The 23,181-nt window shown below is 42.6% G+C and overlaps 1 protein-coding gene across 6 annotated transcripts in view; it reads left to right on the forward strand.

The window, feature by feature from the left end:
* ZDHHC3 (zinc finger DHHC-type palmitoyltransferase 3) overlaps positions 1-23,181 on the forward strand; it is a 93,386-nt gene that overhangs the window by 33,897 nt on the left and 36,308 nt on the right. For 5 of the 6 annotated variants that reach the window (XM_032235101.1, XM_032235100.1, XM_032235102.1 and 2 more), the window contains one exon: positions 20,288-20,617. In XM_032235101.1, coding sequence (XP_032090992.1) covers positions 20,312-20,617 — 306 coding nt within the window. In that variant the 5' untranslated portion in view covers positions 20,288-20,311. The remainder of the gene's footprint in view (positions 1-20,287; positions 20,618-23,181) is intronic. The other variant, XM_032235106.1, reaches the window with a different exon arrangement.

Genomic DNA, 23,181 nt, shown 5'->3' on the forward strand with positions numbered 1-23,181 from the left:
GGGCCATCATCCATCCGGAGCCCCAGTGGCTGCAGCTAGCCGTTTGGCACTTGAAGGGGAGCTCCTGAGAAAGCAAAAATTCTCTGACCAGGTCATTCGAACAATCCAAGCGTCCAGGAAGCCCTCTACGACTAGAATCTACGATGCCACCTGGGCCGCCTTCTCACGGTGGTGCAAGACTAGGAACATAGAGGCCTCCTCAGCCTCGATCCCCCAGACTTTTTGCAAGAGGGTCTGGATAAGGGCCTTGCAGTCAGCACCCTCAGACGCCAGGTTGCAGCGTTGTCTACCATCCTGGCAAAGGGCTCCTCTCGCTCGCTGAGTCAGCTCCCCCAGATCAAGAGCTTTCTCAAGGGAGCAGCGAACATCAGCCCTCCAACTGTTCACCGGTATCTGTCATGGGATCTTCCATTTGTGCTTAAGGCCCTGACCAAAGCCCCATTTGAGCCTTTAAAAAAGACCAGTCTGCGCTACCTCACCATCAAAACCGCTTTCCTGGTGGCCATTACATCCGCTCGCAGGGTAGCCGAGCTTGCTGCGCTCTCTGTCAGGGAGGATTTGTGCGTAGTTCACCCGGACAGAGTAATATTGAGACTTGATCCGTCATTTGCTCCGAAAATTAACTCCCTGTTTCACAGGACTCAAGAACTTATTTTGCCCAACTTCTGTCCCCATCCTTCTCACCCTAAGGAGCGTGAGTGGCACAAGCTGGACGTGAGACGGGCCGTGCGCACGTATGTAAAGAGAACAAAGGACTACCGCCGGTCAGAGGCTTTCTTTGTCTCCTTCCTCCCTGCGTCCCTGGGCCGCAAGGTCTCCTCTCACACTGTGGGACGTTGGCTACGTGCTTGCATCAAACTGGCATATGAGCACCAGGGCAAGACGGCTCCGAGACGAATCACCGCTCACTCCACCAGGAGTGCTGCAACGTCTGCAGCCTGGGCAACCCAGGCCTCTATCCTAGACATTTGTAGAGCGGCCACCTGGGCTTCCCCCACGGCCTTTATTAGAAACTATAAGATTGACACCTTTGCCTCAGCCGAAGCCTCCTTTGGCAGAAGAGTATTACAAAGAGTGGCTGAAATGCCAGAGGCTTCGGCGCTTCCCCACCCTGGGACTCAATAGCTTGGGCATGTCCCAGCATTTGGGCTCTCTGAGCAGTGCACTGGAGAAAGACCGTTGGCTTACCTGAACGGTCGTTCTCGGGGCACTGCGAAGAGAGCCCAAACCCACCCGGGTGTTAGTATTGAACGATGTGGCTGTATTGACTGTAATTGATTACAGGACGGTTCCTTCGTTTTCGAATTGAGCATGTGCAGGCAAAGGGAGGCGTGGTCAAGAAAAACATCACTCAGTCCAAGGGCAGATAGGCTGTGTTAACCCAGCATTTGGGCTCTCTTCACAGTGCCCCGAGAACGACCGTTCAGGTAAGCCAACGGTCTTTCTCTTCCTGTTCTTTCTCCATCTCCCTTTGATCTTTTCCCTTAGCTTCCTGGCATTCAGCTCATCTCTCTTCTCTTACCAGCACTCCCTCCTGTGCTGCTATATGTTGTTCATAAAATAATTCTGCTTTCTCTAGTGTATCTAGTCTATACCTTTGTTCGTGCCAGTTTACCAAAATCCCTTCTGAAACAAGCCATCTAAAACTCACCCCTTTTTTGATCAGACTCTTAGTCAGAAAGTAGTATTCCTTTCTTATTTCTCTGACCTTCCTTGGGATTTGCTTCAATACCACTATCTCTCTAGACTTGTATTTTATTGTGGTACTTCTTGCTGTTTGCAATATTTCATTTTTACAGGGTTTTTTGACAAATCTTACATGTACCTCTTTGGTCAAGTTGTTTCTAATTGCATATCCTGTATATAAATGTCTTATCCATTCTGCCTAGAATATATTCCTTACTCATTTCTGTAGCCGCTGAGAGAATTCTGCGATCTTCTCTGCTAAATTCTCTCCTTTCTCCTCTTCTATGTTCTGGAGTCTTAGATAGAATTCAGATCTTTCCATCTCCCAAAATACACTGGCTTCATCTTGCTTTTTATCTATTGCTGTCAACCTGTAATCCATCTCCTCCACTTTTTTCTCTGTTATTTCTGCCTTTTCTTCCACCTTCTGCAGTCTCTGCTCATTTTTCCCCATCATTTCCTAGACTTCTTTCAATTCGTCTTGCACCTTGCCCATTTTCTCTTCTACTCCATTTATATGCTCCTTGAGATCCATATGTATGTCTAGCTCCAAAGTAGCTTTGTCTTGTTGCATTACTGTGCCTGTTGCTTTCTGTGTAGCTGAACCGGGTGTGGTGGCTCTTGCAGACACATCTGTTTTCTATAGACAAATCTATAAAACATTATTTTTCAGTGTGAGCAAAAAGTCTGTAAAAGGTTACCAGAAGTAACAATATATCTTGTTTTAACTGGTTTTATATTTCTTTTTACTTCTAGAAGTTGTAATCTTTAGTTCATTTAAATATTGTCATAGGGTTTTATTTTTCATTTTTTCTTTGTCTTAGTGCACATAGTTCTTCAAAATTTTAATAAGCCTCTTTTGAAAATTAAGTAGAAAAAATTATATAGGTCACTCTCTTGCTTTGTCATTTAATACAATAACAGAATAACATAATTGGAGGGGATCTTGGAATTCTTCTAATCCAACCCCCTTTTAAATTTGAATTACTCTTTTAAATTTTAAAGCATCAACCAACTTCATTGTTGATTCTTTTCTAAATTATTCTCTAATTCATTTCTTAAGTAGTTCAATTATATGGAAGGCAGGCACCAATTTTGAAAAGATAAAATGTAAACTGATAAAACCATAATAATGATAATTGTTAATTTTGGCAATATTTGCTCAGAAAGTTGTTGGAAATGTAAAAATCAAGTTGCAATATTTTAACATACTTGGTGGAAATATAAAGCCCAACTATTGTAGAAGATGATTTATTGCAAAATGAAGTCCTAAATGTTTTCCTTTCTATCATTTATTTTTCTATTGTGTATTATTAAAACTAGCAGCATTTTATTGTCTTTATATACCGTGTTTTCCCCCAAAATATGACCTACCCCGAAAACAAGCCCTAGCCTGATTTTTCATGCATGCACCTAAAATAAGCCCTAAACCCAAAATAAGCCCTAGTTAAACTCTGCCCACCAACTAGTTGTCTGAGATGGGTTGAAGTGCAGACTTAAAAATCAAGCTGGGGTGGGAGGGGAGGAGCTTCCCCATGTGCCCCACACCCAGTTATTTTAGAAATGCAGTAGCCAAGCTTCCCATGCCTCAACACATGTCACCCCTCTGAGTGACATGTGATAAGACTTCTTCGGTAGCTGCAAGTAGTAGGATGCGAGTGGCCGATTTTTCCTGCTTTAGCTTGGTTGTATTGTAGTAACACTATCTGATACGTTCCCCTCTCCAAATCTATTATACCAAATGATTTATAACAACTCTTGAAACTCATACTGTCAATCCTGAAACTGTTCTGGCTATGGGAGTTTTCCTTTTTCTCTTCTGTAGTTCTATTAGGAGTTGTTTCACTTTACTTCAAGCTTGACAAAGCTTGGAGCTGAGGAGGGGGGAGTTTGTAACTGAAACAAACTAGTGCGTTCCTTGGTCAAGGACATTCCAAATGCCAACTGGCTGGAGGTGGAGGAAAGAGTTGCCTGGTAATCAGCCAGTGCTTGGATTGGATAATACTTTGTGAAAAAGTACAACTTTCGCTTTTATCTAGTTGGAAAGCCCGGGAAAGCTCAGAGTTGGCTTTCATCAGTTGTTGCCAAGATGATGCCTCTAAAATAAAAACCTGTTCTTTGAGAATCTGCCTCGGAGCTCTGTTTTGAAATGGGGTCATTTCTTGGAACTCTGACATTAAGCCAACTTCTCGGCTCCCATGAAGTTACTCTCTGAGATCCTGAGCCCCGGCTGCTGATCTGATGTATCCAAGGTAGGAAGACTCAGGGAAGATCTCAGAATGGAGGAAGAAGGGGAGGAGCTGTGGAGAGGTGGCAGATCCCCTCAGGCAGCCAGCGGTTAGCGGAAGTTGCAGCAGAGACTGTGCAACCTGACACCTAGCTCAGGGCCTGCATCAAGATGCTGCTTACCGGAGGCTCAAGCCAGATGGAGGACAGATTCCAGAGCCAAGGCTTGCCCCGGGGACCAGAGAGGTGTCAGCGAGGAATGCCACAAAGGGAGCCTCTTCCCAGTGTGCTTCTTTGGGCAAGTGGTGGCCATGTGCCCTGGTTCTCTTGCAATAGAAACACAACCCGCCTGAACATCATCTATTTTTCTCAGTCAGCAACAGGTGATGTCTGGTGCCTAATTCCATGGGCTCTTACTGCGAAGCCGGGGTCTCACACATGACCGAGACCACCCAGGTCTCCTGGGAGACACGGCAACAGCTTTGTCTCTGTAACTGAGTATCAATCTGAGGCAAAGATGGATTAGTGCGTTGAAATTCGGAGGAATATCTATCCAGACCAGCTCATCCTGAAACTTCTCCCACAACCCATCCTGGAACATACTGTGAGTGCAGCCTCTTTCCAGACCGAATCCTGACTAAGCAGCCTAAACTCACTAATATATTCCTGCGGAGGGCGCTGGCCCTGCTTCATGGTCTTCAGATGTTGTGTAGCAGTCTGTGTCATAATGAGTTCCTCATACATCAGCCTAAGGTCACAAAACCCCTGGAAATCATCCAGCAAAGGGCTAACCTGAATCAGCAGGGACGTGGCCACAGAGCCAGAGAGAAGGCTAATCATAAACCCCAGCTCTCAGACTGATAAAGAGCGGGCATTGTCCCAAGAATGCTGGAAACATAGCTTGGTTGCCATCAAATTTATCAGACACCGCCACCATACATTTCCTCTGAGGAGATGGAACAGTGTGAGCTTGGAGCTGAGCCATCTGGGCTGCCAGCATAGCTACCTGTTGAGTGAGCTGAGCATTCTCCGCATGAAACTCCATATTAATAGAGGCTTGTTGGGGCAGGAAACAAAATGTTCTAACTTAGGCTTCCCAAAAATATGAAGCTAACTCCTCATCCCTATAAAACCCATTTTATTTAGTTTAAAGTAAATTCTTCGTCAGCAAAGTTCCAGCCAACAGTTTTTCAAGAGATTTCACAACTACAGATGTTTATCAGGCTTTGAGAGCTGCCAGGCCAATATCTCCCAAATGCCACTCTGTAGCAGACAATACTTGGCAAGAAGTCAGGAACAGATCTTCACTCTAATGAATTGAACTAATTGTCTTCTGAAAACTCCCCTCCCCTTTCACTCTTTATTCCCTATGGGAGGGGACATTCACCGTCCACCTGTGGCTTTATTCCCAAGTTGACACTTGTTCCTTAGCTGTTCCCTTCTCCTGGTAGCTCTGTGCACGTGCACACTGGGAACAGGCTCCAACTGTTCTTCTGCCCCACTGATGTCCGACACCGAAGGCAGCTGATAACTGTCAGATGACTACAGGAAGCTAAAACTGGAAGTTGGCCCTGTTCTCCCTTGAAAGGTCATTGAAAGAAGGAAGGCCAGATGATAGAACAGTGCCAAGCAAAGTGAGAAAGCTTCTATCATCTCAGTGTCATCTCCCAACAAACCTCAGGTCCCTAGAAAATACCGGGACCTGACAGAAATGTTCAGCAATGAGGAATGTAACATACTACATACCTCCCCACCCACCCACAGACTGTGGCATAGAGATTATACCAGGGTGAAACGGCCCAAGCCAAGGATGTACCCCATAACCCAAAGGAGATGAGGAAGCTAAGAGAAGACATCGACACCAACCTGGGCTGTGGATTTATCCAACCCGCTAAGTAGCTGCCCCAGTCTCTTTAAAAAGAAAAAAAGATGGGTCAATGAGGCTATGCATAGTCTTCAGGGGAATTAATGCCATATGAGAGGCGTACTATGGGTGCGAATCAAAGAGGGGGAGGAGTGAAAAACCACATTCAACTGCCCTTTGGAGAGCTTCCAGTGCAAAATGCTTTTTGGCCTGCAAGGAGCCCCGGCTGTGCTCATGCAGCTAATAAATGAAGTGTTGCACGAGCACCTGTATAAAGGGGTCCTTCTGTACTTAGACAACATTCTCACTTTCACAAGGACACTAGAGTTCTTCGAGAATCTGCCTCGGAGTTCTGTTTTGAAATGGGATCATTTCTTGAAACCTTAACACATACATTATATGCCCCATTTCCCTGAAAAAAAGACCTATCCCAAAAATAAACTAGCATGTTTTACATATTTTACTCTAGCCTAATATAAGCCCTACCCCCAAATAAGCCTTATTTATGAGCGTGTGCAGCTGTCTGGCCGCACATTCCGTCTGGTTGCTCGCAGTGCCACAGCCACAAGGCATTGCGGGTAGGTGGGTGTTGAGCTGCCCCATGCCCCCCACACTGGGTTATTTCAGGACCCCCGCAGCCAGGCCATTCATGCTCTGACACTTGCCTCTGACATTATGTGCAGCAGGAGCCCATATAGCCACTGGCCCACTTGTTCTGCTTGCTTTCTATCACAATGGAGCAGAAGGCCAAGTGGTGTGTTAGTGCAGCAGTCCCGAGGCAAGGCAGGGCAGATATCAGGGTATAGAAGGCTTGACTGCAGGAGGCCTGAAGTAAGCTGATGTGGGGCGCATGGGGCAGCTCCACCCCATTGACTTGCCGTGGCACCAGCATGTCACTTGTTCTCCTGCTCTATTGCAGCCATGAGCAAGCAGAAGAAGTGGATCTCCAGTACATGGGGGGAAAAATAAGACACCTCCCAAAAATAAGTGCTAGCACTTATTTTGGACCCAAAAGAAAATAAGACCTGGTCTTAGTTTTGGAAAACATATACAAAACAGGATACAGCACTGTATATGCTGGTTTATTTTATTTATTTATTTATTTATTTATTTATTTATTTATTTATTTTCCTTTATTTGTATGCCGCCCTTTTCCCTGGGGGGACTCAGGGCGGCTCACAATTCAAAAGGGAGGGGGGGGGAAGACAAACAGTATTCCAATATGGAAACAATACAACATATTAAAAGAGAACACAACAGTCACACAATTCGGGTGGGGTTGAAATCTTAACCCCAGGCCAGCCGGGACAGCCAGATCTTTAAAGCGGTGCGGAAGGATTGAAGGGTGGTGAGGGTCCGAATCTCCACGGGGAGTTCGTTCCAGAGGGTCGGAGCAGCCACCGAGAAGGCTCTCCTCCGGGTAGTTGCCAGTTTGCACTGGCTAGTAGATGGAATTCGGAGGAGGCCTAATCGATGCGATTGTATCGGTCTAGTGGAGGTAATTGGCAGTAGGCGGTCTCTCAAATACCCAGGCCCACTACCATGAAGGGCTTTAAAGGTGATAAGTAGCACCTTGAAGCGCACCCGGAGATCAACAGGCAGCCAGTGCAGCTCGCGGAGGATAGGTGTAACGGTGAAGCGAGGTGCACCCACAATCGCTCGCGCGGCTGCATTCTGGACTAGCTGAAGTCGCCGAATGCTCTTCAAGGGCAGCCCCATGTAGAGCATATTGCAGTATTCCAGCCTAGAGGTCACAAGGGCACGGGTGACTGTTGTGAGTCTCCCGGTTCAGGTAGGGACGCAACTGGTGTACCAGGCGAACCTGGGCAAATGCCCCCCTGGTCACAGCTGACAAATGATGTTCGAAGGTCAGCTGTGGATCCAGGAGGACTCCCAAGTTACGAACCCTGTCTGAGGGGCGTATAATTTGACCCCCCAGCCTGAAAGATGGAACACTTGGCCAATTCGCGGGAGGGAAACACAGCAGCCACTCGGTCTTTTCTGGATTGAGCACAAGCTTGTTGACCCCCATCCAGTCTTTAACAGCCTCCAGACCCTGGCTCATCACATCCATTGCTTCGTTGAGTTGGCACGGGGGGGACAGATACAGCTGGGTATCGTCCGCATATTGGTGGTATTTTATCCCGTGCCGTCGAATGATCTCACCCAGCGGTTTCATGTAGATGTTGAAAAGAAGGGGGGACAGGACCGAACCCTGCGGCACCCCATACGTTAGGGGCCTAGGGGTCGATCTCTGCTCCCCAACTAACACCGACTGCGACCTGTCCGAGAGGTAAGAGGAGAACCACTGTAAAACAGCGCCTCCCACCCCCACCTCCCGCAGTCGTCGCAGAAGGATACCATGGTCGATGATATCGAAAGCCGCTGAGAGGTCAAGGAGCACCAGGATGGAGGCATGGCCTCCATCCCTGGCTCTCCAAAGATCATCGGTCAACGCGACCAAAGCGGTTTCTGTGCTGCAGCCAGGTCTGAAGCCTGACTGGAAAGGATCGAGATAACTGGCTTCCTCCAAGGACCGCTGGAGCTGAAAGGCCACCACCTTCTCAACAACCTTCCCCACAAAGGGGAGGTTGGAGACCGGACGATAGTTATTTAAAACAGCTGGATCCAAGGACGGTTTCTTCAGGAGTGGTCTCACCACCGCCGCCTTTAAAGCGGGGGGAAAGACCCCCTCCCGAAGAGAGGCAGTAACAACCGCCTGGATCCAGCCTCGTGTCACCTCTCTGCTGTTGACGACCAGCCAGGAGGGGCACGGGTCCAGCACACATGTGGAGGCTCCTACAGCTCTCATCGCCTTGTCCACATCCTCAGGGGTAACAGCTTGAAACTCAACCCAGCGATGGCTTACCAGATCATCCCTTAGTGCCTCGGCTGGTTCTGCAGAATTGGAGTCCAGGTCCACCCGGAACCGAGCAACCTTGTCTGCGAGGAACTGGACGTAATCCTTAGCCCTACCCTGCAACGGATCGCCCGTATCCCTCCTATTTAGGAGGGAACGGGTTATCCTAAACAGGGCGGCTGGGCGCGACTCAGCAGACGCAACCAGAGAGGCAATGTATGTTCTCTTAGCCATCCTAATTGCTCGAATGTACTCTCTGGTGCAGGTTGTTAAACGTGCTCGGTTCGGTTCGGATTTACTGGACCTCCATAAGTGCTCTAGGTGTCTCCTTTGGCGCTTCCTCTCCCGGAGTTCCTCAGTAAACCAAGGAGCCCTCCGGGATCCACTGCCTCGGAGAGGCCGTAGAGGCGCAATCCGGTTAAGAGACTCCGTCGCTGCCAAGTGCCAGGCAGCAACCAGAGTCTCCACCGGACTGCGGGCGAGAGTATCAGGAATAACCCCAAGTTCCGTCTGGAACCCCAAAGGGTCCATAAGTCGCCTGGGGCGGAACCACCTGGTCGGCTCCTCCTCCCTACAGTGGGGGTTTGGTCTCCAAAGGTCAAGCCTCAATAGGTAGTGGTCTGACCATGACAGGGGCAAGATCTCACTACCCCTCAGACCAAGATCACAATTCCACTGCTCCGAGAGGAATACGAGGTCGAGCGTGTGACCCGCTGAGTGGGTCGGTCCTCAGATTACTTGGGTCAAGCCCATGGTTTTCATGGAAGCCATGAACTCCTGCGCTCCGTCAGAGTGACCACCGAGCGAAGGCAGATTGAAATCCCCCAGAACCATAAGTCTGGGGAACTCAACTGCCAGCTCGGCTATTGACTCGAGGAGCGAGGGGAGGGCTGCTGCAACGCAGTTGGGAGGCAGGTACGTTAGCAGCAGACCCACTTGACCCTTGAAGTCCAACTTCACCAGCAGGGACTCACACCCGACAAGCTCCGGAGCAGGGATCCTACGAGGTGCTAGAGACTCTCGGATAACAACGGCCACACCCCCACCCCTTACCTGAGCTCTCGGCTGATGGAGCACCTGAAAACCTTCTGGGCACATCTCTACGAGGGGGACTCCTCCCTCCGGGCCCAGCCAGGTCTCAGTAATACATGCCAGGTCTGCCCTCTCGTCCAAAATTAAGTCCCGGACGAGAGGAGCTTTATGAACTACAGACCTGGCATTTAGCGCCAGCAGCCTGAGGCCAGGGTCGTGATTACTCACACCACCTGGCTTTGGAGTGGGACTCGTAGGGCCGGAAGGAGGGATCTCTGTGACGTAGCGAGCCCTCCTTCCCTGGTAATGGCCAGCCCTAAAGTCCCCGCCATATCTGCCCCTCCCTGTTATGACCGTAATGCTCCGGCCCACTCCCGTGTCCGTAGTCCCATCAACCACCCCTGTGGTTCCCGCGTTCCCCGACAGGCCCTCCGAATCAAACATACTCATTTGTTCACTCAAGCAGTCCCCACGTAATAATTAAAAACACATAAAGTACAACAATAATGGGGTAATAAAAAAAAAAGTGGGATCATTCATTCACACATGCAAGTCCCATACACTCACCATACCAATTAAAAATTGCGCAGCGTGCGAAGGTCGTACAGGCTGATATAAAAGATCTTAATAGTCTTGGCCTTCTCCTCTACAAGTCCAGTAAGAGTTCAATAAGGAGGGTATAGTCCAGAGAGGGGTGGTCCGCCCCTCTCCCTTCCTCCAAGTCCCAGAAATGTGCCCAAGGCCGAAGGTCGCTCTTTTGAAGGGGCTGAGGTGGCATCCCTAAGCCTCCACGGGCGGTAGTGGTCACACTAAATGAGACCAGGTTGTAAATCCAAACATCCAGGTGCCATGAATAAAGAGAGCCAGATGGCAAAAAAGCCCCGTTTGAAACTGACCTGGGCCACTCTAGCAGAGGAGGAGGGGAACGCTGATGTTTTCGAAGCCCAGTCCTCGCCACTGCGGCCGCCATCCTCTATTGCTCCCACACCAACTCAGCCACAATCCTGCTCCTCCTAACGGCTGGAGCGGGAGGCAAGGAGCAATGTCCGGGGGAGGCTACAATGACATAGGGCTCGGTTCAGGGCGTCGTCCTCTTCTCCGCCCGAGCAACCACATCAGTCAGCCAAAGCCTGCCAGGTCTTTTCCTAGGGGCCGTAGGAGCAAGGCAACGGATAACAGGGTGAGCAGAGATAGAACCAGGGGGGGGGGGCGTCTGGGGCAGCGGCAAACACAGCCAGCCATTCAGTCCGTCGCTCCGCGGTCTCAATACAGCTTCCGACGACCCCCTTTTTCAAAATGGAAAGTTGGAAAGTTAAGTTGAAATTAAAAGCCCTCAGAGCTCACCAGTCACCAGGGCTCACCAGTCACTCGGCTCAAGCAAGCTCAAGCGGGCTGTCCAGGGAAGAGGCATTCAAGGTGTAAAATGCTGCGGGCCAGCTGTATGGTGCCGCCATCTTTCCCTCCACGCTTTCCCCCGATTTCCACCACTGCCGTTCCGCTGCTCGGGAGACGACTGCCAGGAACCAGGAGCCAACAGATGAACAGACGAATCCTTGTCAGGGGGCTCACCAGGTCGGGCGGACAGCACCAGGGACACCCAGGCATCCGAGAGTGGTAAAAGACACCGACCGTCAGTGCGCCGCCGCCCTCACGCAGCCAGGTGGTTCAAGGCTGCTACCGTTGCGAGGGCTAAAAACCTCCGAGAGTGATAGCCCCCCAGCTATCTGGATTCCTTTGGGTCCCGCAGATCTTAAGCTCTCCCAGGGACCCTTTCCAAAAAATTCTGCGGTCCGTTTGGAAGGCTTCCAGCGCTCTTTCGCCAAGTTTGAACGGAGCGAAAGAACCCGGTCGCCATTCCAAGCCCGCACATGCGCAGGTTTAGGTTTTTAGGAAAATGAAATATTTGAATACTAGTTCGGTGGCAAGATGTAATCGTATAGAATTCCATGCAAGGAAGTTGGCTAGTACAGAAAGGGGGGAAAACCATGATTATTTAAATATAGAAAATGGGTTGGCTATTGGAAGATGGATGGAATTTTAAAGATTATTTAAAAAACCTGAGCAGGTGAGTACTTTTATGGATTTAAATAATAGAAGTTAGAGTGTGAAGTGCTTAGAGTCAGATAATTTTTGATATTCTAACTAAGCTCCTCTAATGCTCATAAACCTTACTTTATTTTTTATTTTTAAAGGACCTGTGTAAGAATCTAAGAAGTAGATTAGGAATCTGAAATTTGGATATGCTATAGTAGGGGTGTAAAACTCAAGGCCCAGGGGCCAACCCCTGCCCACGGGGTACTTAGATCTGGCCTGCAGGGCCGCCCTAAAAACAGTGAAGGATCGGCCAGTGGTGCCTCTACCAGCAAAAACAGAGCTCAGGAGCTCCATTTTCACTGGCAGAGGGTTGTAAGAGGCTGTTGGCAGCTGAAAACAGAGCTCAGGAGCCCATTTTCCCTGGCAGAGAGCTCGGAGCACCACAGGTGCCCCCCCAACACAAGTGATGTCATGCTGACCACACTCCCTGGCCACACTTAATAAAAGTCTAGCTTAATAAAAGCAAGAAAGTAGGTGAGAAAGAAGAATACTGGTAAAAGGTGAATTATGTGGCAATTAAGGCAATAACTAAAAATAGTAATTTATTAAACTTGTATGCCACCAACTTTCAACAACTCTAGGTGGCTCACAAAGGAAGAAATTACAATAAAACCATTAAAAGATATAAATAAAAAGATTGCAATTCAGTGAGGGATCTCACTCTCCCCCAGCTCAAATGTCAGCTTTTTATAGTATTTCTATACAACAGCAGAAGGGGACATCTGATTCTCAAGGGGTTGAGGGCAGGTATGCAAAGAGAAGGAACATTTCCAGGGTCCTGACATGTTATACACAATACAAATACAATACAGAACTTCTTTGTATCAGAGTTGTTGCTTACGATTTTTACCTTATTTATTTGATGACATAAAATATTTCGGAAGCTCCTGTGGACATAAGGAGATTTGCAGTTACTATATTGGTGCTACCTACTAAATTTTCACTGCATTGAATACTTTTGACAAAAAAATAAATTTAAACAATATTATACTCAATCATTAGCTTTGGATTCTTACAGAGATGTAATCCAGAACATAGATGCTTAAGAGTATAAAATTGCTTAATAAGCATGCTGGCTGCAGTTGATATGGTCCAAAACAGTAGACATACTTCAAAAGCCTGACTGATCAGTGTATAAACATATTACCAAAAATTGATAAAACAAGATTTATTTCAACAGAGTGGCATCTTCTTTCAAGAGCTTGAAGCTCTCTATTTATTTATTTAAAAACCGTTATTTTTATGCATGTATGTATAGAAGTAGTGCTCAACTTAAAACAGGTCATTTAGTGACCGTTCAAAGTTACAATGCAACTGAAAAAAATGGCATGACCATTTTTCATAGTTGCAACCTTTGTAGCATCCCCATGATCATGTGATCAAAATTCAGATGCTTGGCAACTGACTCAAGCATCTGAATTTTGATCACATGATCATGAGGTTGCTACAAAAATTGTAACTTTGATGTTACAAAGGTGGCACCTTACAACCATTGCTGTGTCCCAAGGTCATGTAGTTCCCTTTTGTGAACTTCTGACAAGCAAAGTCAATGGGGACAGAATCACTACGTTATCAACTGCAGTGATTCACTTAACAACTGAGGCAAGAAAGGTAATAAAATAGGGCAAAACTTACTTAACACGTGTCTCACTTAACAGAAATTTTGGGTTCAATTGTAGTTGTAAGTTGAGGACTGCCTGTATATGTATACATTATTAAATAGAAAATACCTACAGGAAAACAATGTTTGTCATCCTAATGATTTTGTAAGACTGCAGCTAGAGATTCTTAAGGATGGCCTACCACCATTGTTTGTTTATCCTTCCTCTAATTGAAGCATATCTAAGTACTTCCTCACATTGAGAATTGGAGTTTAAGGCTGCCTCCTAACCCCCAGCAAGATGGATGATCACCAACTATCATAGAAACTATTCATAGATAAAGCATTGCATGTTAACTTTTGAACCCCTCAACATTATTTGCCAGGATCAAAGAACTCTATTTTTTAATATGGAAGTAGTACATGAGACTGATCTTTGTAGTTGTTGAAATATTTACCAGATCAGACCAAATATTTACTATACCTGGTATAAATCTACTTTAGATACGGCTAGCTCAATATCTATTCATTGGTTTAACATGGATTAAGAGCTACATGAGCTTTCCACAAAGTGGTGTCTTCCAGACACGTGAGACTATTGTTCTATCTTTGGGTAACAGAGTCACATTGGCCACAGATGGTTTACCAATAGTCCTACCATCAAAGAGCTTCATGTTGGGAAAGGCTGTATTGTCAGAAGTTGTTCTCAAGAGCACCATCAGATTGAAAAATATCTGTTTCTAAAAATGAATACTTGTTGAATTATTTTACACCATTTTCGGTTACTGTTAGTAAATATCTGTAAATATCTTGGATTTAGTGATTATTTAGTTTTGAAATATTAATGCAGTGATCATAGTCTGCCTAGTTCCTGAAGCAATATTCAGTGGAACTGTTCCAATTCCCTTCTAAAGATCAAAGTACTACTTTGCCTACCTCCTTCTTCTGTTAATTTATTAATTCCAAAAATATGTCTGGTATTCAGTAATGTATTATTTGATTATAAATTCAACTATCCTTTAGAGCTAAGGTGAAAAGCCTCAATATTTTGTTCATTGTCAAAACAATTATTTAAATGTTGAATAGCTAATTTTCAATTACTTAATTGTAAACTAGTGTTGAGGTGTAATGTATTCTAGACTGCAAAATAATTATTGTTTTTTTAATAGGAATTAGCATTAAATGTGCTATCAGTAGATTATCCTTGCATTAAAAATATAATGTAAGATGGTTAATTATTATTAAATTCCAGTCAAGGCTAAAAAATCTGGCAGTATAGAATTAAAAGCAACTGCTGGTTTTTAAGAGTTCATTTTGTTCTAATTCCCCTATGACATATACTTGCTACTTTTGTTATTAGGCTTTTGTATCTGGGCAAACAAGTTTTGAACAGTAATGTCCATTCCTTGACATTGAAAATGCTTCTCAGTTAAATTTTTGGCTCTGCCCATTATCAAAAATTCTGCAGTCAAAACTGATAAGCCAATCATGTCCTATAATAAACTGGTTCCACAGTAGTTTTGGAGGGCTGATTAAAAAAAAACCATATGAGCTGAGACTGTGCCCCTGTGAGCAAGGGGCCATTGAAACTGTAGGTCACATCCTGCTATACTGCATAAGGACTCTTGGACTCAATTTATAACACCTTACCTAATAAAATATCAAAAAAATACTGATCTTTTTTACATGCAACTACTGTTATCAGATCAGTATGAAACAGTTTCTCTGAATGTGCCCAAATTCTGCTATGCTGTTGCAGAAAATGACAGGCTTTAGACTTCTCAGGATACAGGAAAAGTTTATTTGGCAGCCAGGTTCAGAAAGCTAGCCCATGGCTAGCATTGCAAGTTCTGAACAACCTTAATTATTGAAACACGCATTCTTATACATTCTCAAAAGCATTGCAACACGGAAATACTTAACACATTTCTTAGTTACCTCGAGGGGAAAGCCTTATAAGGAGATGGGGTCTTACTTCTCCTTTTGTTTATGGAGTACGTGTCATTAACGAACTTTAATTGAACCTTGGACTTTTGACATCTTGTGGTTAGGCACTGGCTTCCTTTTTCTTTTGCAAGTTCCAACTCTGTCTATGTGGCTTTTAATATAGAAGTAAAGGGGCTCTAAGAGGCTGCCCAGCCTGACCCAATAGGTTTCACACTTAATATCCAAATCTCATTTTACGTCTGCTTTATCCCTCCCTTCTAGACTCTATTAATACCCACAATTGAGTCTATCCTGTTAGATTAAAAATACAAGCATGCATAATACAGAATAGCAAATTATAGCACATCTTATAGCACATCAATACGCATCTTAGGGCTTATTTTCCAGAATCACTTTCCCTTCTTCTAAGAGTGCAATTTGAATATAGGAGCTAGTATCTGAAGCGTCATCTTCCATGAGGGTATGTGGGATTAGGCTTTACCTTTTTATTACCTGCTAAATTTCTTACTTTTGCTCAAAGTTATGCCCGATGTTCTATCTCCTTATGCACTAGATTGTTAATACCTGTCTCTGCCCTGGGGTGTTCCATAATTTGGACTTCCCAGCAGCGCTGGCTAATTTTTAAAAGTCCAAATTCTTGATCTCCCAGCCCACGCTGGCATATTTTTAAAAATTGAGATATATGGAGACTTCTATTAACACATCATTTGCATCTGGGTGGGGCTCTTGATTCATCTCATGGTGGCCAGAATCTGATGCCCTACAGAAAGGCACCCCAAATCTTGGCACAATGTCTTTTAGTACACACAAAACCAAGAGATCTTTAAATCCCAATTTCTGGGAATATTGTGGGGAAATCTATTTGCCACACAGCACCTGCGAGCCCTGTAGAAGGGCTTCCAAAGAAAGTTTCCATCCTGTCTTTGGGTTGTTGTTTTTTTTCAACTGAGACAGGCTGCAGCAACCTGATTAACAACAGCATATGTGTCTCTAACTACCGATCCCTGCAAACAACCTCCTTGAGGCTTGTGCAATGGGGGTGAGGATAATTTCTCTGCCAGAGACTTTACTAAAACTTTTCTGAAGGTTTTTTTTCAACATGTATTGGAGGGGCGTTCGAGAAACGCTCTACACCCTCCCATGTTCTATTTCTAACACACTTTCTACTGACCTGTGGCCCCAGAGCTCACGGCCACCAATAGAAAATGCAGCAGATTAACTTCCCACACAAACCTAGAGCCTTATTAGGATACGCTGGTTCCATTTGGAAGGGATCGGGCCCCCTCTTCCACTCCTAACCAAGTGGGTCTACAATTCTTTTGATACTTGCCTGTAGGCGTCTTCTTTCGCAGCTGGCGTAATTTTTTATTAACTTGTCCTGTCACTGGTCAGATTCTTGGATCGGTGGTGTCCTCCGGATGCCCAAGAGAGATCATCAGCCTTCTTCCAGAGAAAGGTCTCTGTGGCACCTGAAGATGGGTGAAATGGCCTTGATGGGGCACCGGTCAGTCCGTTCCGTCCTCAGTGAAATATTGCTCTAAGTCCTGTGCCACGGTCGCCAGAATATGTTGCAGAAAATGACGGGCTTTAGATTTCTCAGGATACAGGAAAAGTTTATTTGGCAGCCAGGTTCAGAAAGCTAGCATTGCAAGTTCTGAACAACCTTAATTATCGAAGCACACATTCTTATACATTCTCAAAAGCATTGCAACATGGAAATACTTAACACTTTTCTTAGTGGTTATCTTGAGGAAAAAGCCTTATAAGGAGATGGGGTCTTACTTCTCCTTTTGTTTATGGAGTACATGTCATTAACGAACTTTAATTGAACCTTGGACTTTTGACATCTTGTGGTTAGGCACTGCCTTCCTGTTTCTTTTGCAAGTTCCAACTCTGTCTATGTGGCTTTTAATATAGAAATAAAGGGGCTCAGGGAAAGAAGACGGGGCTTAGCAGTGAGAAGACAGATTTTCAGGCTATTCCTGAAATTCCTCTATTCCGAAGGAATTGGACGGTTCATTTTTGAACCCAAGCTGTCCCGGAGAGACAGTGAAAGGTTGGAGGAGATCCAGTGACCCCAGAGACGTTCGCAAAGTCCCTGGGGGCTTGGAATTTAACCTCCTTTGCCAGTGACTTCTGGATTAGCCGTAAGTTAACCGAAACTGCAGGTTGCCCCTAAGAATGGCGTGAGTGTTTCCAGCTGGTAAGGTGATTTTATTACTCAGAGAGACACGGTCCGCATAAAAATTTAAGCTAATTGAAACCAAAAAACAGAAGAATCTAGCGGCGAATTGGATCTCTTTATTGGTTTATGGATGGTGGTTACCCTATTTCTTAAATGTTTTAAATGCTACTTACATGGACAAAGGAAAGATTACTCCAACATCTCCTCTGACTCTCTGTAAGTGGGCTGTAAACCAATTTACTATAATTTGGCTCCCTACAACTTGACACTTTTATTGCTTGGCTGGGTTGGTCTAAGATCAGATAAGATTGTACAGCTCCCAGCTTGTTTTTACTTGCAAATACCTTAAAGCCTCTAAAGGGAAAATACTAACTGCGTACAAAGATGGCGTCTGTTCAAGTTTCAAATGATTCATTTCAAATGATTTCTTCCGCACTACAAAAGCTATCTGACACGTACGACAGATTTGAAAAAAAGCTGGATTATTTGCTGTTTTTAACATCAAAATATGAAGAAAAAAGTGAGAATGTTGAATGTTTGAATGTTCCTGAAATACAAACGAAGGATGTCAGAGATGAAGATTTTCAATTTGCTGACATTCCGGGCATCTGGTTTACCTCTGAGGGAGAAAAAGATGGAACGTTTGAGGGGGGGGGGGCAGCCACACAGAAGATTTACTTCGAAAGACAGAGCGCAGGAGGAATGAGAAGCATTAAAGAATTTATACTTTATGAAACATCATTTGCAAAACTTTTGATACCACCACTGAGAATTAAAGACAAGCTGAAAAGTGCAATAAACATAGGACAACGACATTATATGAGAGGCACCTTAAGCAAAAAGGTGCAAAGATCTTCTTGTTTGGACTTGCTCATAAAGACGTTTGGAGAACTTGATCCACGAATGGCAACAGGATTAAGGAGGTTTTGTTATTGGAGAGACACAGGCTGATAGATGGAAGAATACAATTCAAAATTAGCTAAACCTAATTAATTTTATTTGTAATAGACATAGTTGAATAATAATTGATAATGATAGTAATGCATATAATGTGGAGTTGATATGATAAATAATAACTGGATATGAGAAGGGAAGGTTAGAAATATTTTTGGACCATATACAAAGGTTATTAATCACAATAATTATCACTATTAAAAAATAAAATAAAACTATATACAGTTAAATGATAACTAATATGGGGAAAATGTTATGATATATGATATAATTACATAAAGAAAGGAGAATGATAATAAACTATATACATGGAGGATGGAATTTTTGGTATTAAATATTATGGATGTTTAGCTAAAACAGAATATGAGGATTTGATGTTAATGGAGGATTTTATAAACAAGTAAATGAAATGCTAGCATGTAGTTATGGATTAAATCTTTGGCATAGTTAAGGATGAAAGATGTTTAAATAACTGTAGTCAACTAAAAGTGGAGGTATGATGATGTCAATATGGTAAACATTTGAGTTAAGATATTTGAATTAATATGAATTAATGGAAGAGATGCACAAAAACGTGTTGTAACCAGCTGATATACTTTTTTATAATATATACTTGTGTTCTTTTTTTTTTCTGTTGTTTTTTCTTTTTTTTTTCCCTGCCTTGTTTTCTGTTTTTTGTCTTTTTTGTGTTTTGATTTTTTCTTTTCCCACTGGTGTGGGCATGTGTTGTTTATGTAACAAAATAAAAAAAAATTAATAATAATAATTAAAAAAGAAATAAAGGGGTTCTAAAAGGCTGTCCAGCCTGACCCAATAGGTTTCACACTTAATGTCCAAATCTCACTTTACGTCTGCTTTAATGCTGTAATAAAATTAGGCAAACTTTAACTGCCTACTATTAATCTACCACTAATCTCAATACATTATTCTCTCATTTTTATTTTTAACTATTATTGTTTAAACATTTTTATTAGTTTATGATTGCAGTAAAAATTGTTTGATTGATTAAAATAACCTGGATTTCTTGAGATTTAAACCTGCTGGTGAGATGTTATAGTCTGGATTAAGAAGCCCACAGAGTATAAGAAGGCCCTTAATACCATTACTTATTATCTTTTCAAAATTTAGAATTATATTAATAGAGTACAAAAATTATTTCATAACTCAACTTCTTTCATATAAGTAAAAATGTAATTTTTAATTATATGTAAGTAAAAATATATTTTGTTGAAAATAAGCCACAAAGATTAATAACATTCCATTTTTAAATTTCCTTTAAGTTATGATTTGGGGGCATTGATGTAAACATTCATCAAGGTGAAGCTCACTAAACTGCTAGACACTCGCTCATGAGTTTGAAGTCCATTATGTGATTTTTCTTTATGATAATGATAAATACATATTGTATCTTTTTTAATCTGCTTCACTGAAGTTGATAGTTTGAGGAAAACTGCTTATTTCATAAAGAAATGTATTTGTATTTTTACACTAAAGTATAAACTTTAATTATAACTGTGTTGTCAAATTTTAATATTGTCAGCCTCCAGAAACCAAGTTACTCCATAATTAGAAGAATTACAAATCCTTCTACCATACATGATTGAACAATATCATGTGCTTGTAGTGTTTCTGGTGAAATTCAAATTTCATTAAGATTAGTCTTCTACTTCAATGTTTATCTATATGATAAAAAGCTAAATACAAGCCAAGTCATGTTTTAGATGGGCAATGCTAATATTTTATTCTTCTTTAACATCATCCTTGCCATCATTATCTGCTGCTAGAAAGTTTTAATCTTTATTTGGTTATAACATGGAGAACTTTTCTTTTCTTTTCCAGATCCAAGAATGGGCATTATAACCTATGATGATTACTCCAGTTCACCGCTTCAGAGATATTGAGAGGAAACCAGAATATCTTCAACCGGACAAGTGTGTCCCACCTCCCAGCCACAGTTCCTCAGGAACAATGTGGTTTATTCGAGATGGTTGTGGTATTGCCTGTGCCGTTATCACCTGGCTCCTGGTATTTTATGCTGACTTTGTAGTCATCCTCGTAATGCTGCTTCCATCAAGAGACTATATTTATAGTGTAATCAATGGAATAGTTTTCAATACTTTGGCATTCCTGGCTCTGGCTTCACATTTGAGAGCAATGTTAACAGATCCAGTAAGTTTATTACTTTAAGAAGGTTTCAAACTAATGCAAAGGCTTAGAAAAAGAGCAGCAAGAATATTCACAAAAGCACATTAAAGGATGTAAGAATACTTAGAAGAGAAACCTTAAGAAGGGATTTGGCAATACAATTTAAATTTCTAAAAGAAATCTAGACAGAAGATGTTTAGATCTTCATTCCATGCTGCAAGTAGTGAAATTATGCTTTTGTTATAGGAAGAGAGATTGAAATGGAATATTAAAAAACTAAAAGCAGAGTTTAATGAAGTAATTTTTTTCTCGTGAACATATTTAAGAAAGGCTGAGTAGCCATCTGTCAGGAATGCCTTAATTTGGATTCCTCCAGGTATTTGGGATTTAGATTTAGTAACTTAAATGACCTTTCCAGCTTCATGAAGCTAAAAACATGTGACTCAGTTGCCTTTTCTCTTAGTTGCTTTGTACCATTTTTTTTTTACAATGTGTAGAGAATATAACCTCTTGGTTAAATAGCATCATTTCTTAAAAACAAACCTTTAATTTTTTGTCTTTATCATTATTTTAAATATGTGCTGTAGACTATTATTCACATAAGAAATTATGTTAGGATCCTCAAACAGTAAGAATGGATCTATATATGGGGCGTGGGGGGAGATACACAGATGAAGATTTGTATTTTTTCTTATCTGCTTCAATACATGTAATATTAACAGCATGCCATGGCAATGAAAATATAGAAATGTTTGTCTCTTTAAACAACTATATTGTATTTTGAATGAAAAATGCTTTTCCATCTTTAGTATAGAATAATAGTTATACATCTATAATTACACTCTAAACAGCAATTTCCATTAGTCTCTGCCAGCAGAGAAACTTGCTGTATTGACTGGGAATGATGGAAACCAAATGCACATATCAAGCAATGGTAAAACTGAATCCAAATACATTTTAAAACAACTACATTTAAATAATAGGAATTCTTCACAGGGTGGATGTGAACTTTATTAAAAACAGAAAGCAGAATTGAGTTTTTAAATCAGTTTTGAATTTCATATTTACAGCAAATTGCATTATCCCTTGAATAATGCTGTCTGATAGTTTGAGCATCCTAATAGATCAGGGCTTTCAAACTCCCAGTCTGTGGGCCAGATGCGTCACACACTGACAATGTCCACACCCAGTTTAGCAAAGGGGGAAAAAGTCCCAATACATCACATGATGCCCCTGTGATAATGTGAGCTTGACTCTCCTGTAATAGATGATTTGAGCAGTCTCTAATAGAGATGAAATTGAAAATGAATGAATCTAGTGGAAATATTTTCCTTTTTAAAAAATATTTCTAGGCACTTAGCTTTATAACTGTAGATACAAAGAGGTGGGGCTTAGGAGTGCTTCTATATCATCTGTTGGCAGTTTTTAAAAGCATTTGAATCTTTTCACGGGATTTGTATGCTGGTCTCTGCAGCTGGTTTTGACCACAGGAAAAGACATATGAGTTTAATGGATTGTCAAAAGGTGCTTCAGGTAGTCCTTGATTATTGATGGAAATTGGGACGAGTAATTCTGTTGCTAAGCAGTGCAATCATAAAGTTGATGTCATGTGACAGTAGTGACTTACAGTGACAGTTGCAGTAATTTTAGTTTTTACTATGCAAATCCCACATGGAAGCAGTGCCCTGTGATGATGCTTGCCATTTGAGACGACCTGCTGGTTTCCAATGGTGTCTTGGAACCGAAGGTTGCAAATGGTTAACATATAGGAGCCATGGTGGCAAAGCGATTAGACTGCAGTACTGCAAGCTACTTAACAGCTTAAAATGGGCTGTAAAAGCACTGTGAAGCAGTATATGTTGAAATGCAATTACTATATAATGCTTTATCAAAATTGCACACCAATTTTCAATTACCCAAATTGAAATTATGTTACCATAGGGACACTGACAGCCACACCCATTCATTAACTCCTGCCATAACTTTGAACAATCACTGAATGAGGACCACCTGTATTTGCATCCTGATATGTGGATAGAAATTATTTGTCTTTTCTACTCCAAAATGCTGTACATCTGACATTAGTTGAACTCAAAAAGACATATTAATGCATGAGGTTTTCATTTCACCAATGATGTTAAACCTCCCATATATTTTCTTACAATAAATATTTCAGTTATAGGTAATGAAATCTCTTATAATTATCTGTGTTTGTTTGTTTTATAGTATATAAATATACTATAAAAGTATATTGAAGTTAGTTACAGCCAAATTAAAGTAACCTGAAGCTGGAAGATGTGTTGCCATACTTAGGCAAATGCAGCTAAATTAATTTTTTTACAGTGAATTGATTCATTTTTCCAATAGCTCCTTGTGGAAAAGAATGAAGTATCTCAATTGGTTGCTAAGGTGCTACTTGAATAACTACAGATAGAAGATAATATTTGTAACTCAGGTTGAACTGTGGGGTTTCTGAGCTTGGTGGTTTTCTTGCAGATGTTTCGTTACCAAACTAAGTAACATCACCACTTGCATCAAACTCGGAGAGCACCAAGGACCCCACAACTTAATAACTCTCAAATAGCTTT

This window comes from Thamnophis elegans, chromosome Z (assembly GCF_009769535.1).
Source record: "Thamnophis elegans isolate rThaEle1 chromosome Z, rThaEle1.pri, whole genome shotgun sequence".
In the NCBI taxonomy this organism is placed as follows: domain Eukaryota; kingdom Metazoa; phylum Chordata; class Lepidosauria; order Squamata; family Colubridae; genus Thamnophis; species Thamnophis elegans.